The 12,415-nt window shown below is 43.8% G+C and overlaps 1 protein-coding gene across 1 annotated transcript in view; it reads left to right on the top strand.

Moving 5' to 3' along the window:
- The window catches only part of CPVL (carboxypeptidase vitellogenic like), a 174,502-nt gene that overhangs the window by 95,411 nt on the left and 66,676 nt on the right, over nucleotides 1-12,415 (top strand). The window contains exon 11 of the mRNA XM_088445417.1: nucleotides 2,435-2,608. Within this exon, the coding sequence (XP_088301543.1) occupies nucleotides 2,435-2,608 (174 nt within the window). The remainder of the gene's footprint in view (nucleotides 1-2,434; nucleotides 2,609-12,415) is intronic.

Raw genomic sequence — 12,415 nt, forward strand, 5'->3', positions numbered from 1 at the left:
CCTGCAAGCGGGACTAGATCATGGGCTTCGCCTTGCTTCTTTGAAGGTACAGGTTTCGGCCCTATCTGTCTGGTTTCACCGTAGGATTGCTACAATCCCGGATGTGCGCACCTTTATGCAGGGTGTTCTCCGCATTCAGCCGCCCTTTGTTCCACCTGTGGCGCCTTGGGATTTGGCTGTGGTCCTGAGGGCTCTCCAAGGACCGCCGTTTGAACCACTGGGCTCAGTGGATCTTAAATGGCTAACAGCTAAGACTGTTTTCCTTCTGGCCATTGCTTCGGCCAGACGTGTTTCTGAGTTAGGGGCTCTTTCTTGTAGACCCCCTTTTTTTTGTTTTTTTTATGGGAACAGGGCAGTGCTCCGCACTCGGCCCGAGTTTCTTCCCAAAGTTGTTTCCCAGTTTCATGTTAACGAGGAAATAGTTGTTCCGGCCTTTAACTCACCGGGTCTTTCCGTGGGTGAGGCCTCTTTGGATGTTGTGCGGGCCTTAAGGACTTATGTTGACCGCACTTCTTCGTTTAGGAAGTCGGACGCTTTGTTTGTCCTCTATGGCTTCCGTAAAAAGGGTTGGCCTGCTTTAAAGCAAACTTTGGCAGCCTGGATCCGTATGGCTATTTCTGAAGCTTATCTTCATGAAGGCCTACCGGTCCCTCCTTCTCTGAAGGCTCATTCCACTAGGTCTGTGGGTCCTTCGTGGGCAGCTCGACGTGGTGCCTCGGCAGTTCAGATCTGCAAGGCTGCTACGTGGTCTTCTGTCCATACCTTCGTGAGGTATTACAGGTTTGACACCTTCGCCTCTCAGGATGCTTCCTTCGGGCGGCGGATTCTCCTTTCTGCACAGGAGCGTCCCCACCCTTAAAGGATACTGCTTTGGGACATCCCCAAGGTATCATGTGGATACCCTATGGACCCTGAAGTAGAAAATATGAGATATGGTAAGAACTTACCCTTGTTATCTCTATTTCTACGAAGTCCATAGGGTTCCACAGGACTCCCGCCCTGTCGCACCTGTGCTGCAGATGAGCTTTGCTCTGGTCACCGGTTTTCCGTCTCCCTCTGGTGAGAATGTGATTCTTGTATGTGTCCAGATCTTTGTTCTCTCTCTTCCTTCTCCTCCTCCGGCCTATGGCTTGGTAACTAACTGAGGTGCCTTGGCCCGGGGGCGGGGTATAGGAGGGGGACCTAGTGCATCCTGGGAGGCTGAAAGCTTAACTCTTTGGTGCCCTGCGACTGACGTCACACCTATACCCCAAGGTATCCTGTGGAACCCTATGGACTTCGTAGAAATAGAGATAACAAGGGTAAGTTCTTACCATATCTCATATTTTAAGCTTGTTTATCTGATAAGACAGCTCTTCTATTTGTTATAGGAACTTTTGGCCACATCTCTAAGCTGGCCCCTGCTCTGTGTAATGACAAATGTTTTGTGCGTTGGGATGTGTAACATTTATCATTTCTGTTTATAGATTAATATTTAAACCTATTAACATTTTGTTTTTCATTAACATACTAGCTGTAGTTAAGCTGAATCCTGTCCACTTTGCAGAACTATTCCCTCTAATGTGCAGGAACACTCGCACCACATTTCCACAATGTATATTCCTGGCATTATGGTTTTTTGGGATGGATTACACTAATGCTGTTTCCTCTAAATCCTGACTGTAATGAGATATGAAGCACTTTTAATTTAGATACAAGTTCCGTTGGTCATCGTTAATAATGTGTATCCACTAGAGTTAGTTCCGGCTCTTTGTCCTTGGCACATCAACAGGCCCCAGATCGCCCTGAAAATCCTAATTCCATGTGCTCCGTCTGTATGAAGTGTCCCTTTTTACATAAAATCTTTTGACACTTATTAAATTTAATTGCATTCTGAAACCTAAAAGTGGCTGCAAATTAAGTATGTGCTTCCTTATATACTGTATAAAATGTGATCATTTAAAGTTGAATGGTGTGAAAACCACTTACTAGTCTTCACAATCACAGTTTTGGCCAACTTGTTTACTTTAATCTTCATGTATTATGCTCAGGGGTCATGAGCCAAATGACCCCGCTATACTTAAATGGGTTCTATAATTAAAACTGGTCTTTGTAGTTTTTACTACAGTCTTTGCAAACCAGCCTTCTGCATGCATAATCATTCCCGATAATGTTACATTGTGAAGTACTATGCTGTACATATAAAATCAAACACACCTAGATAAGTGCAAAACCTTGTGAACAGATGATGTAATTTACACTTCTGTGTTTTTATTAAATGGTGTAAACTAGTTTAAATAAATTGTAGATATTCTCAATTGAACTTAAATTATTTTTATGAATTTTTTTTCTATGGGTTTTAAATTATTAAACCTTTTTGTAAGTGCAATCAATCTGTTGACGTGCATATCTTGTTGTTTCTCTGACTTCATTATAACTTGCGTGTTAATTACAGGAGCCTGCAGACCAGGAGTACTTTGGGTCTTTTTTGGCACTGTCAGAAGTAAGGAAATCAATCCATGTGGGTAACCTAACCTTTAATAATGGATCTGAAGTTGAAAAAAACTTGCTTTCAGATGTGATGAAGACCATAAAGCCATGGTTAGCTGTGCTAATGGATAATTACAGGGTAAGTGTCCCACCGCTTCAAATCTCATTACCGTAACTATCAAGAGAGGGCCAATGTTGCTTTAAAGCTTGGGTGTTTAACAGCCTTTTAAATATGATGGAAGTAAAATGTGCAACGTTTCTCCATAGATCACAAGAGGAAAAGGGTCCTGCACAAATTGCAGCTTTGCTGATTAAAATTGCAATTTTGCTGTAGATTTTGATACAAGGTGGTAAATAATGTATCTGACTCAGCTAGTAATGATCACTTTGGCTATCAGGCTGGGCATTAAACGGATCTGCAGCTGTTGTGGATCTACAGGTACCAGCATACGCCACAATTGTTGCATATCCACAAGAGCTAAAGAGGAACAGGATTTCCAAGCCTAGTATATATGAAGGTTGCTGTACAAATGGGGTTTGTAAATATCTAGGATAAAAACAAGATTTCTTCTTCAGGGTCCATAGGGTCCACAGGTTCTACCTTGGTGCAATGGATCACTCCAACTACATACCCTCAAATAGCTTACAGCTTTGAAGCTCCACAGGTCCTCCTTCCTATATACCTCAGCCACAGATTTTTTTTTGTTTGGTGCGTGGCAAGTATCCAGACGCACCGTTTTAACAACGGGTGGTGATTTACCTTAGTTTTTTGAACTTCTGAATTTAGCAGTATTAGGCGCCGAATACGACACACATACTGTGACTCCTTCTGCCTCCGCCGATACCGAAACGCCAGTACCGCTATACACCTTGGGGATTTCGGCGGGCCTCAGCTTGGCTCAGCTAGCGGCATCGCTGGGGTCCAGACTGCGATCGTATTCAATGAGATGGCAGGTAAGATTATTCCTCGTGGGGAATCATGTGCGGAGCAGTCCAGGCCTCCGGTGTAGGAGACACATCTGCGGGTGAAGGTCTCGTTTAACGTCCTCACTTAGGCAGCCGGGGCCATATTGTCTGTTGCCAGGGATGGGTAGTAGATGCTCTAAAGCGCACTAGGTATCGTCTACTACTGTGAGGCCAGTGTATCCATGCTGTCAAGATCGCAGCTTAGGGGAGATGGGCGCTCCCCCAGCCACACCTCCCCCAACCCAGACGCAACTTCCGGTTGCGAATTACCGCGTCTGGTTTGCTACTTCTGACCATCTCGACGCTCACAGTCCACCTTGGACAGCTGTTGGTCTCTGAGGTTAGGTCTGTCTCCCTGTATATCTCTCCCTTGGGTCAGATATATAGCACTCTATATCCTACCAATACCCCTGAGGGAGCTGGTCAGTTGATTCAGAGTCCATTTGCATTAGTATTTGTTTATATTTATGCATTGTATGTGACTGTGATGCTAGCTGCTGTATTTATACTGCCTTTTTGTTTTCAAAACTGTCAGATATATCTATCACTGTTTCTCCTCATCCCTCTGAAGGTGTGTGGGGTTTTTCATTTAAAGTCACATTGCATTTATGCTGTAGACTTTATACCTGTTACGAGTTACGATAAAGGTAAAAGAGAGAAGGATGAGCTTCCGGTGCTAAAATCATATAAATCCTGTTTTCCAGGCCTGTCTGAACTGGATTTTGTCAAGATGGGTTGTGTATTATCTGTTGTAAACAGCCACCTTTTCTATCTTGTACACCTGCACCAGCACAAGAACCACCTTGGGTGGCCTCTTGGTCTCAGGTGTTGTCACATTTGGTGGACAGGACTGTAGCGTTGCGTGCTTCTGCCACGATACTGCCTCCTGCTATGGGGTACCCACAACATTTGCATCCTATGTATATGTCCCCCATGAATCTCCGTTGGTTTGATTCTTCTGCTCACTCTAGTCAGAGTTACCATCTATAGCCCCTCAACAAGTGGTGCAGTGGAATAGAAGTGTGGCAGTAAAGCAGGGGCATAAGAGAGGTTCTCTTCAGATATTGCCTCAGGATTTTGAGTCAACCTCCTCATTGCACTCTGATACTCAGAGTTTGGGGTCATGCTCAGTGGAAGAAGACCATCAGTCCTCTGTGGATGTCCCCTGTCTGGTGAGAGCGGTTAGATCTATCTTCAGTATAGAGGAAGGTTCCACCGAAATCTAAGACTCCGGTCTTTAGGCATCAGAAAGTGGCTAAAGATTATTTTCCTCATTCTGAACAATTGGCGAATCTCATGTCTGAAGCATGGTGTATTCCAAATAAGCATTTTCATGTTGCAAGGAATTTAACCTCTCGATAACCATTTGCACTTGGTGAGTGTAACAAATGGGAAGTTCCCCCATCAGTAGATGCTCATTTAACTAGATTGATCAAGAGCTCTACATTACCCATTCCTGCAGCATCCTCATTAAAAGAGGTTACAGATAGAAAACTTGATAACTATTTAAAATCAGTGTTTTCATTATCTGGAGCTATTATCAGACCAGCTATGGCTGTAGCCTGGGTAGCCAAAGCTATGGAAGAATGGATGAATGCTCTGGAGGATAGCATGCCAAATGCTACCAGAGAACAGGCAGATGCAAGAAGCAGCTATGTATATGGGGGAAGCTGGCATTGATGCAGGTGTCTTGGCTTTTAGGGTATCGGCAAATTCGGTTGCGGCTCGAAGAACCCTTTTGGCTAAAGACCTGGAAGGCAGATACAGGGTCCAAGAAGGCCCTGGAGTCTTTGCCTTTTGTTGGGTAGGTACTTTCTGGACCAGAGCTGCATGACCGTGTCTTCTCTGGCGACCTCTAAATCTATGGGTGTGCCAACTACGACTACTCCTAAGTATAGCCAGTCGTCAGCTCGGGCCTTTCGCCCACAGGGTAGGGCAAAGGGACAGTCTTCCTCTAGACGGGATAATTCCCACAGGAAACTGCAGACCAGGAAATCCTGGTCAACCAGACGTCCTGCTTCCAAGCCAGACTATAAGCCCACTGCCTGATGAGGCGTGCTTCCCCTTGGTAGGTCTCAGGGTGGGAGACCGACTTCTACAGTTTTCTCATGCCTGGCATCAGACTATGGATGCCTGGGTTTGAGAGGTGGTCTCTCATGGTTACGCCATCACGTTCCTGAGGTATCCTCCTCAGAGGTTTGTTGGTACAACCCTTCCGCTAGACCCGGTCAGATCTTTGGCCTTCTGGGAAGCTATTGGGGTCCTCCTGAGGTTGGGAGTCATAATCCCTGTTCCTGTGATGCAACAGGGAAGGGGTGTTTATTCAAATTTTGTTTTTGATTCAGAAACCAAATGGGCCACATCACCCTATCCTGAATCTGAAGTCTCAACAGATTCATCCATGTGCCCAAGTTCCGTATGGAAACCCTACAGTCAATTATGCTAGCAATGGAGGCTGGATATTTCATGGTCTCCCTGGATATACAGGATGCTTATCTGCATGTTCCTATTGCAGGATCTCCCCAAGGATTTCTGAGAATGGCGGTAAATCAGCGACGTTATCAATTTCAGGCTCTACCCTTCGGGTTGGCCACAGGCCCTCGGGTATTTACCAAGATAATGGCAGTCGTGACAGCTCATCTCAGACGACAAGGAGTTATGATACTGCCATATTTGGATGATCTCCTGATATTGGCACAATATCAAGAGATGTTACAACGTCATCTCCAGATGACCATAGTCTGCCTACAAGAGCACGGCTGGATAATCAATTGGAAAAAGTCTTCTCTTTCTCCAACTCAGCAAATGGTGCAAATGGTGACTTAGGGGTGCTGCTGGACTCTTTGGACTAGAGGATTCTTCTGCCAGACTTCACTCTCGTCTGCACAGTCTACTTTGCAAGCAGGAAGTATCAGTTCACTTGGCAATGCAGGTGCTGGGCACCATGGTGTCCACATTCGACATAGTGGCTTATGCCCAGTTCCACTCCAGGTCCCTGCAGCAATGGATTCGGTCTCATTGGGATGGTTGGTATCATCGGATAAAGTCTCAGATGATTCGCATCTCACCAGGGGTTCTGCACTCCCTCGCTTGGTGGCTGCAGACGACTCATTTAGACAAAGGTTGCCCATTATGGGTCCCAGATTGGGTACTCCTCACCATGGATGCAAGTCTGCAAGGATGGGGAGCGGTGACAGGTCATCACACCTTTCCGGGAAGGTGGATGGATCAGGAAAGTCACCTACAGATAAATTTTTGGAACTTTGTGCAGTGCACAGAGTGCTCATTCTGGCACAGGACCTACTTCAGGGCAGGCCTGTCCAGATTCAGTCCGACAACATGACTGCGGTGGCCTATATCCATCATCAAGGCGGTGTACGAAGTCCAGAAGCCATGAGGGAAGTGGCGAATATTCTGCAGTGGGCAGAATGCCATCTTCCAGCAATCTTGTCAATATTCATCCCGGGAGTCCTCAACTGGGAAGCGGACTTCCTAAGTCATCAGGACATACGTGCCGGAGAATGGGCTCTCCATCCAGATATCTTTCAACTCCTGGTGGACAAGTGGGACTACCAGACGTAGACCTCATGGCGTCGCGTCACAACCACAAGGTTCCCAGGTATGGGTCCAGAACAAGGGACCACTCAGCCGCCTTCGTGGATGCTCTGGCGGTGAGATGGGACTTCAGGTTGGCATACCTGTTTCCTCCACTCTCCCTACTCCCAAGGGTGGTCAAAGTTCAAGGCGGCAGGATAATACTAATAGCTCCTGCCTGGCCCAGGAGACATTGGTTCTCTGATCTGACATGTCTATCCATAGACAGTCCACTTCCACTGCCTCTACGACTGGATTTACTAATGCAGACCTGCCTATATCAGGATTTACCTCGGCTGGCTTTGACAGCATGGCTTTTGAGTCTTCCGTCTTAAAGGTTTCTCTTTCTGTGATCCAGACGTTGCTAAGGGCAAGGAAGCCTGCTTCGGCCCGCAACTATCACAGGATTTGGCATTCATTTTTTCTTTGGTGTTTCCACAGAAAATATGAAAGCGAGTGCTTTCTTTTCTTCAGGCGGGATTAGACTTAGGTCTTTGTCTGGCTACCCGGAGAGTTCAGGTTTTTGCATTGTCAGTATGGTTCCAGCGCAGAATTGCTCCCCTGCCAGATGTTGGAACATTTTTTCAGGGGGTTCTCTGTTTGCAACCTCCATTTGTCCCTCCAGTGGCACCATGGGATTTTTCTTTGGTTCTTGGGGCACTGCAAGCTTCTCCTTTTTTGAGCCCTTGGATAAGGTGGACCTTAGATGGTTTAGGCAAAGACACTTTTTTTCCTCGCTATTTCCTCAGCTCGCAAAGTTTCTGATTTGGCAGCACTGTCATGTCGCTCCCCATATTTGATTTTTCATCAAAATAGAGCTGTTCTTCGTACTAGAGTGGGTTAACTTCCAAAGGTGGTATCCCGTTTTCATATTAATTAAGAAATTGTAGTCCTGACCTTTTCAGTCTTCAGACCTTTCTAAGGGTGAAGCTTCCCTGGATGTGGTTTGTGCCTTACGTATCTACGTGGATCGTACAGCTCCATCAGGAAATCAGATGCGCTCTTTGTGTTATATGGGTTTCAGAAACGAGGCTGGACAGCTAACAAACAGACTTTGGCTTGCTGGTTGCGTATGACTATTTCTCAGGTCTATACACAGGCTGATCTCCCTGTCCCAATCAAGGTCTACTCAGTCTGTGGGATCATCGTGGGCAGTTAGACATGGATCCTAGGCTGAACAGTGCAAGGCGGCCACTTAGTCTTCCGTCCATACCTTTTTATCAAATTTTCTGCATTTGATACTTTTGCCTCCCAGGACGCTTCCTTTTGGGTGGCGGATTTTCCTCTCTGCTCAGGAGTGTCCCCACCATTAAGAGAACTGCTTTAGGACGTCCCCAAGGTAGATCCTGTGGGCCCTATGACCCTGAAGAAGAAATTTAGTCATGGTATAACATACCTCAGTTAACTTTTTTTTTTGTTTGTTTGTTTTTTTTTCTTCGAGGTCCATAGGGTCCACAGGGCGTTCACCCTGACGCACCTGGCCTCAGTTGGGATCTGTTCTTTGCTTTTTTGTATCACTGATTCCCTCTTCGTATTTTGAGTGTTTCTTCGGTACATTGTACTTCCTTCTCCACTTTACGTCTCTTGCCGTTAGGCTTGTTTACAAACTGAATGTCTGGGGGTGGGGTATATAGGGAGGAGGACCTGTGTATGCTGGGAGCTTCAAAGCTGTAAGCTCTTTGGTGCAATGGATCACTCCCACTACATACCCCCCAAGGTAGATCCTGTGGACCTTATGGACCTCGAAGAAAGAGAGTTAACTGAGGTATGTTATACCATAGCTCTAATTATTATGCATATATAAAGCACTGCACAGTATACAGGGGTTATATGAATAAAGGCTTATATTAATACTAGTATTTTAAGCTTTGTGTTTAGAGCTCTAGGTGTGCTCTTAATATATATTTGCCATTGAGACTCCTGATTTTGGGGAAGCTGACTTGGACACCTGAGAGAGTAACCAGCCTCCTGGATCTGCCCACTTCTGTGGAAGCACCTGACTTAGTTTGTTACAGAATTCCCCTCCTCCACCTCCTTCCTGGTGTCCTCTCTCCGGCATCTCCTGGGAAGCTGGATAAAAGGCTTTCTATACTGTTTTAGCCCCCACATTCACACTTAACATTTGTTATACCTAAAAGTTGGACATTGGAATTTTGTGCAGCTGCAATAAATATAAATTAGCTGATGTGCAACTCTAAGCAGCAATTAGTTTATTGCACAGTCCAATACACATGTAATAAATACTTTTTTTTTTTTTTTTTGCTTAACTAAAGTTTATGAACTTCGCATCATTAGGTACCAGGGACATAGCTGAGACATGAGCCACTTTGTGCCTCTGCTGGGAATAATATCAATAGTTCCCAGTGAGGCTGAATACAGTTTCAGCCCACAGAATGACCACTGTGATTTAGGTGACAATACACTTTAATTTGTGCATAGAGCAGTTTCCTAGTCTACAAATGTCTGCTACGAGAAAATTACATATAAAACTTAGCTCTGAATAGAAATGCCTAGAGTTTACAAGCCTGCTGTATCTGTTCTTGCTCATTTCAATTGATATAGTGTTCAAAGCTTTGTGTATTAGCTATGGTAAACACATGGCCATCCCATTTCAGTTTCTGCAAACTTCCAGTGTTTTCTGTTCTTTGAAATAATTATTAAAAGAACAACATTTTAATGTCAGTAACTCTACTTTTATTGTGGCTATTTGATCCAAAAGTGATTTATGGTTGTGAGTTTCCCAGCAGACGACCAACCAGCAGTAATTACATTTTACTTCCAGCTGTCAAAAGAAAACCTTTTGCCTTCTTCCAATGAAGCTGATGGCATTGGTAATTACCACTGCATATAAACTGACCTGGCTTCTTAAATGTAACAAATGATCTAGTTCAATGAAAGCCACAAAAGACAGTTTACTGTATTAAAATGTATAATAATCCCTTGCTGTCCTTGGAAACTTTTAGAGAATTTCAGTTAGCTGTGCCTTGATTGCCTGCAATAAATATTCTCTTCATTCAATTGTACTCCTAGGACATGAATTGGTTAGATAAGACAAAGAAATCTATAATATTGTAAATTTAAGGGATGGTCTACTTTTGGACCAACTCTCTTTCAGTAATTACCTGCATCCACAATTAGTCCTTCCTTTACTTATGCAGATATGGCCACAGGATCTGGAGCAGCAATACGGTACACTCTCTGTGCTATAGATGGGAAGCTATGTAACTATATTGCACAGTGTGTATGGATTGTCTGTAGCTCCTTTCCAATTAAGGGGCATATTCAATTAGCCGCAAAAAGTCCCGTACTTTTCACATGCCGGACTTTTCGCCAACATCACTGGGGAAATCAGCCTGACCATCCCCCCCCCCCCCCCCCAAAAGATGCACTAGACATTGGGGATCATGGTAGATGCCCCCGAACAGACCTGCTGAAACTATTTCGGGTACTTAAATGCTATCATTAGCTGCTAATTGGCATCTTTGCACAAGTGGCGAAGAATAGCATTTAGCAGTTTTGTTTTTTTGTGAAAATAACGTCCCAGCAAATTTGGGGTACATGAAAATGTGTGCAAGCATGGTTAAAAAGTCCAGGTCTTAAAAAGCATTAAAAAATGCACCTTCAGCAAGCACCTGCAATCAAAAATACACCTCCCCCATACTTGCAGACCCCTCCAAAGTCTATTTCGCTAGATTTAAGTTTGTACCCCAACTTTGAACTTTTTTGCTCTCTTTTTCAAAGTAATTTTTTGGGGTGTATCTTTTTATTTAATTTTTGGGGATTTTTTGACGCATTTTACCTTTGGGGACCTGTTGTAAGGGTGCAGGTTCCCCACCTTTGTACCCCAAAACCGCAATTCTGCACTTTTTTTCTGACAGCTATTCATAGGCGAAACTTTTCCGCAGGGTACATTGCATTGCTTTTTTGGAACCGGCGGAAAGTTGCCACAATTGAATACGGGAATAAGTTTCCGCTGTCGAAATGAATACAGCCCTAAGTGTCACTTTATTGATGTACTTCATACCTGAACTGATTTGAAATACCCAGAGCTGGGGCAATATTTCTCACCACTCTAGGCAAAGCTTCAGCCTACTGCCCTTTCCACGAATACCAACACTTTGCAGGCCCTCACACACTTAACTTTTGTAAAAATAAAGTAACTCTTACCTGCTCCTGGGTGGCAAGGCTGCAGTCCAAATGCATGGATGTCCGATGCAAATTGCTGTCCAGGCTCCTCTGCTTCACAGAAACAAATGCAGGACGTTTATTGGGGAGGTGTCGAATGTTAAGTTTCATAATAAAGCGATGATCAGTCAGCCTGTGATACTGGCTGACCGTATTAATCAGAGGCTTACCCCATCGCTGAAGCGTTGGGTCCCTTCCACGCAAAAAATAACCATAAAATATATGTAATATAAGGAGTACATGAAGTATATAGGAAACACTTTTCCTCATATAAGGAATGAGAATTTAAAGGATAACACTGCACAACAATGAAAATGTTTCCGATGTGAAAGTAGTTACTTCTAATTGATTTCAGCATGCAAAGAATGAATATGACATTTAAAACTCTGTTAGCTCTGAGTTCCGAGATATAGCCCATTTATGACGATGTAGGGGTATTCCTAGTGAAGTGGGCAGAGTGGAGAGAATCTTACCAGCAATCTGCGTTCCGTGCAGAGGGGGAGGGGCCTAATGACCCAATTAAATGAATCATTTATTTGTCCCCTCCCCTATTCAAATATATGCGATTCACGGGATTACCCACACAAGATAACTGTGGTGCACTGAGTGACAAGCATAGTGAGCAATTCCACCAAGACAGTTCAGCAATGGAACAAAGATATCAGGGTAGATGAATCACTAGTGACAAGAGATGCCCCAGAAGAGGAGTACAAGTGACAAGCAAAGAGAAAGCACCCCCATGAATAGGCCACTATATTAGATAATACTTTCGTATGCTGTATGTTTGTTTCGTTTTGTGTTCTTATTTGTGATTGATTGAATTAAAACAACTGTTATTTTCTATCAAGAAAATATCAGATTATTTTAAAAAAGCTTTTCACTGACTATATTACTAATGTACATACAGTTTAGTGCAAGTAGTGTAGCTCAAAAAATAGCTAGTAAAAACATTCTAAAATCATTTTAGTTTTTGTTGACCTCAAATTAGTAATATGACTATTTTTAGAAAGGAAACCAATTAAAAGTATTAATTTGTTGTACAGTGTACTTGTTCCTTATATAATTCATATACTTCTTATACTAAATAGGTTGTCTCTGTGTTCTGTCGTGTACCCAGAGATCTAAATGCAATACAGGTTGAGTTTCCCATATCCAAAATGCTGGATATCGGAATATTCTGTATATGGAATATTTGTATACC

This window comes from Taudactylus pleione, unplaced genomic scaffold, assembly GCF_031769625.1.
Source record: "Taudactylus pleione unplaced genomic scaffold, aTauple2 ptg000380l, whole genome shotgun sequence".
Classification (NCBI taxonomy): Eukaryota; Metazoa; Chordata; class Amphibia; order Anura; family Myobatrachidae; genus Taudactylus; species Taudactylus pleione.